The sequence below is a fragment of the Hibiscus syriacus genome, unplaced genomic scaffold (genome assembly GCF_006381635.1).
Source record: "Hibiscus syriacus cultivar Baekdansim isolate YM2019G1 unplaced genomic scaffold, ASM638163v2 tig00110387_pilon, whole genome shotgun sequence".
NCBI classification, from domain to species: domain Eukaryota; kingdom Viridiplantae; phylum Streptophyta; class Magnoliopsida; order Malvales; family Malvaceae; genus Hibiscus; species Hibiscus syriacus.
Genome location: NW_024062717.1, coordinates 5,601,927 through 5,604,122, shown reverse-complemented (window position 1 = coordinate 5,604,122; position 2,196 = coordinate 5,601,927). Strand labels below are relative to the sequence as shown.

At 36.1% G+C, this 2,196-nt stretch overlaps 1 protein-coding gene across 1 annotated transcript; it reads right to left on the bottom strand.

Annotated features, from left to right (window-relative positions):
- Window positions 1-984: 984 nt before the first annotated feature.
- Window positions 985-1,728, bottom strand: LOC120122743 (transcription factor HEC2-like). The gene has a single exon (XM_039141851.1). The coding sequence runs from the start codon at window positions 1,726-1,728 to the stop codon at window positions 985-987; it is 744 nt and encodes a 247-aa protein (XP_038997782.1).
- Window positions 1,729-2,196: the final 468 nt, after the last annotated feature.

Here is a 2,196-nt window from a genome sequence, read left to right as displayed (position 1 = left end):
TTTTGTCTTCCTTTATCACTATTTTATAATCGTTTATAATGAAAACGAACCGCGAAATGAAAAAAAACCAGGTGTTAGCTACTACCTCTAAATATTCTTATGGTGAAAACAAATTTAACTTAAATCAATCCAATGGCAACTGAAGCATTCAAATCCAATAAATTGAAAACTGGTATGGACCATGCCGACTCTTCACAATTTGATGATATAATGCAAGCTGTGAGCTATGTACGGTAACCCTAAAAAATTTAAAGGAGGTTTCATGCATGAAGGGAGATATTTCAAATTAATTATCCTCCCGAAGCACCAAACATTAGTTAATATATGTTATGAATCAATAACGAGTATAAATTATCACAAAATAAAAGAGACACAATATTTATATGAAAAATTATAAACGAAAAAAATATATAAATAGAGAATAAGAAATTTCAATAACGTTGACGATGAGAATACAAGAAGATCTACGAATTTGTGCAGCTTAATTGACTTGAATTAATTCACTTCTAACTCTACTCCCTAATATCTATTTATAAAGATAATTATTTTATTATAAAAGAATTTTGCATAATAAAAAATCTATTCGCTTTATGTTTCATTTTCTTAATCAACCTCTAACATAATAATCATAGTCCTATATAAATCCAATGCGCTACAAAATCCATAGAAAATGAGTTGCGCTGCTAGCTTTTTAAGTGTGATCAAACGAAATTCATTTCACACAACTCTAATAATATATAATCAATTAACTCAAATGCATGAGGAAATTCTTGAAGTTACTGTCATGTTTTTGTTGATAAAAGCTTTGATAGTTGGATTGGTGTAACAATAGTAGAGATTTATGTAGAGAATAATATTACGAAGTTTAATCATAGATAGTGAAAGCATATGATGGAATTCTTTGTAGCACCAAGAACAAGTGAAGCCTACACTTTACAAGTAATCCAAAAACATTAAGAAGATATTACCCATTGCACAAATCAACTAATTAAATTCTAAATACCCCGTTCCTTTTCTAAGCATCTGCATGTTGCTCACAACTTGATGATGATGATGAGATGGCTGGCAAGCTTTCGCCAAAGAGGAGTAAGAGTAACCCACATTAGCCATTGCTGCACTCGGGAACCCCATGCCCATTGGCCTATTCACAGCAGCTTGTTCCAGAGATTGTACCTGTTTCTTTAAGAACTTGACATAATGAATAGCTTCGTCCAACATCGAAGCAGTGTCCATCTTAGTGCCTCCCGGAACGAGTCTTTGCAGAATCCGTATCCGCTCACTTATCCGTTCTCTTCTGTGCCTGGCGGCCACACTCTGTGGATCCTTAGAGATCTTCACGTTCCTTCTCTTCGGAGGCTTAATGGATTCTGGGTCTATATGAATAGGCTGCATTGCCGCTATACGGAAGATCATCTCCCTCATTGCTTCCATATTGTTGGGTTGAACAGGTGGAGCCATGGATTCTTGAGCTGGGACATTGCCGATGAGTGATAAAGTGGAAGGTGGCAAGGCCATGAATGTGTTGAGTGAAGAAGGATCATTAATGGCGTTAGGGTAAATGGTTGGTGTAGGTAAGATCGTGGAGCTTGAATTCCCGTTGGAGAAGTTTATTTCATAGGTCTTGAAAGGAGGCGACTCACAGAATTCAGGAAGCTTTTCCATTTGCATCATCATTGTCATCATATCCATGTGATCTTCTGCTGAGGACTTGATCATGTCAACATCCATTGAATCTTCACGCAAACTAGGTATCTGCTACTCTTTGCCCTTTCAAAAAAGCACTGTTCGAGAGAAACAAGCTGAAAGACTGAAATGGCAGAGAGATGGGTGAGGAGCTGAGCTGACAGAAGATATAGCTTTGATAGAATTAGGGTTTTTGTTTTTTTTAATCAAAGATGTGCAGAGCTGAAGATAAAGAGGAGAGATGAAAAGGTGTATTTAGAAAGTACAACTAATATCTAGCAGAGAAGTGGAAAGGCCTTTATATAGCAACTTGTAACCAATATATATGTATAAATTTATGCAAAGGTTATAGGAAAGTTCCCCTGTCCCAAAAACTCATTTATGATTGTATATGTGTGATCTCTGGACTCTGATAGTTATCGCCCATCATGTGGGGCTAATTCTATCCCGCAAATTAGATGGCTTGGATTTAAGGATATTGCTCAAAGAAGGTGCATGAACCACTTTGTTTTT

Excerpts from the sequence above, each read along its gene's own strand:
- LOC120122743 (XM_039141851.1), bottom strand. The coding sequence starts at position 1,728 with ATGGATGTTGACATGATCAAGTCCTCAGCAGAAGATCACATGGATATG.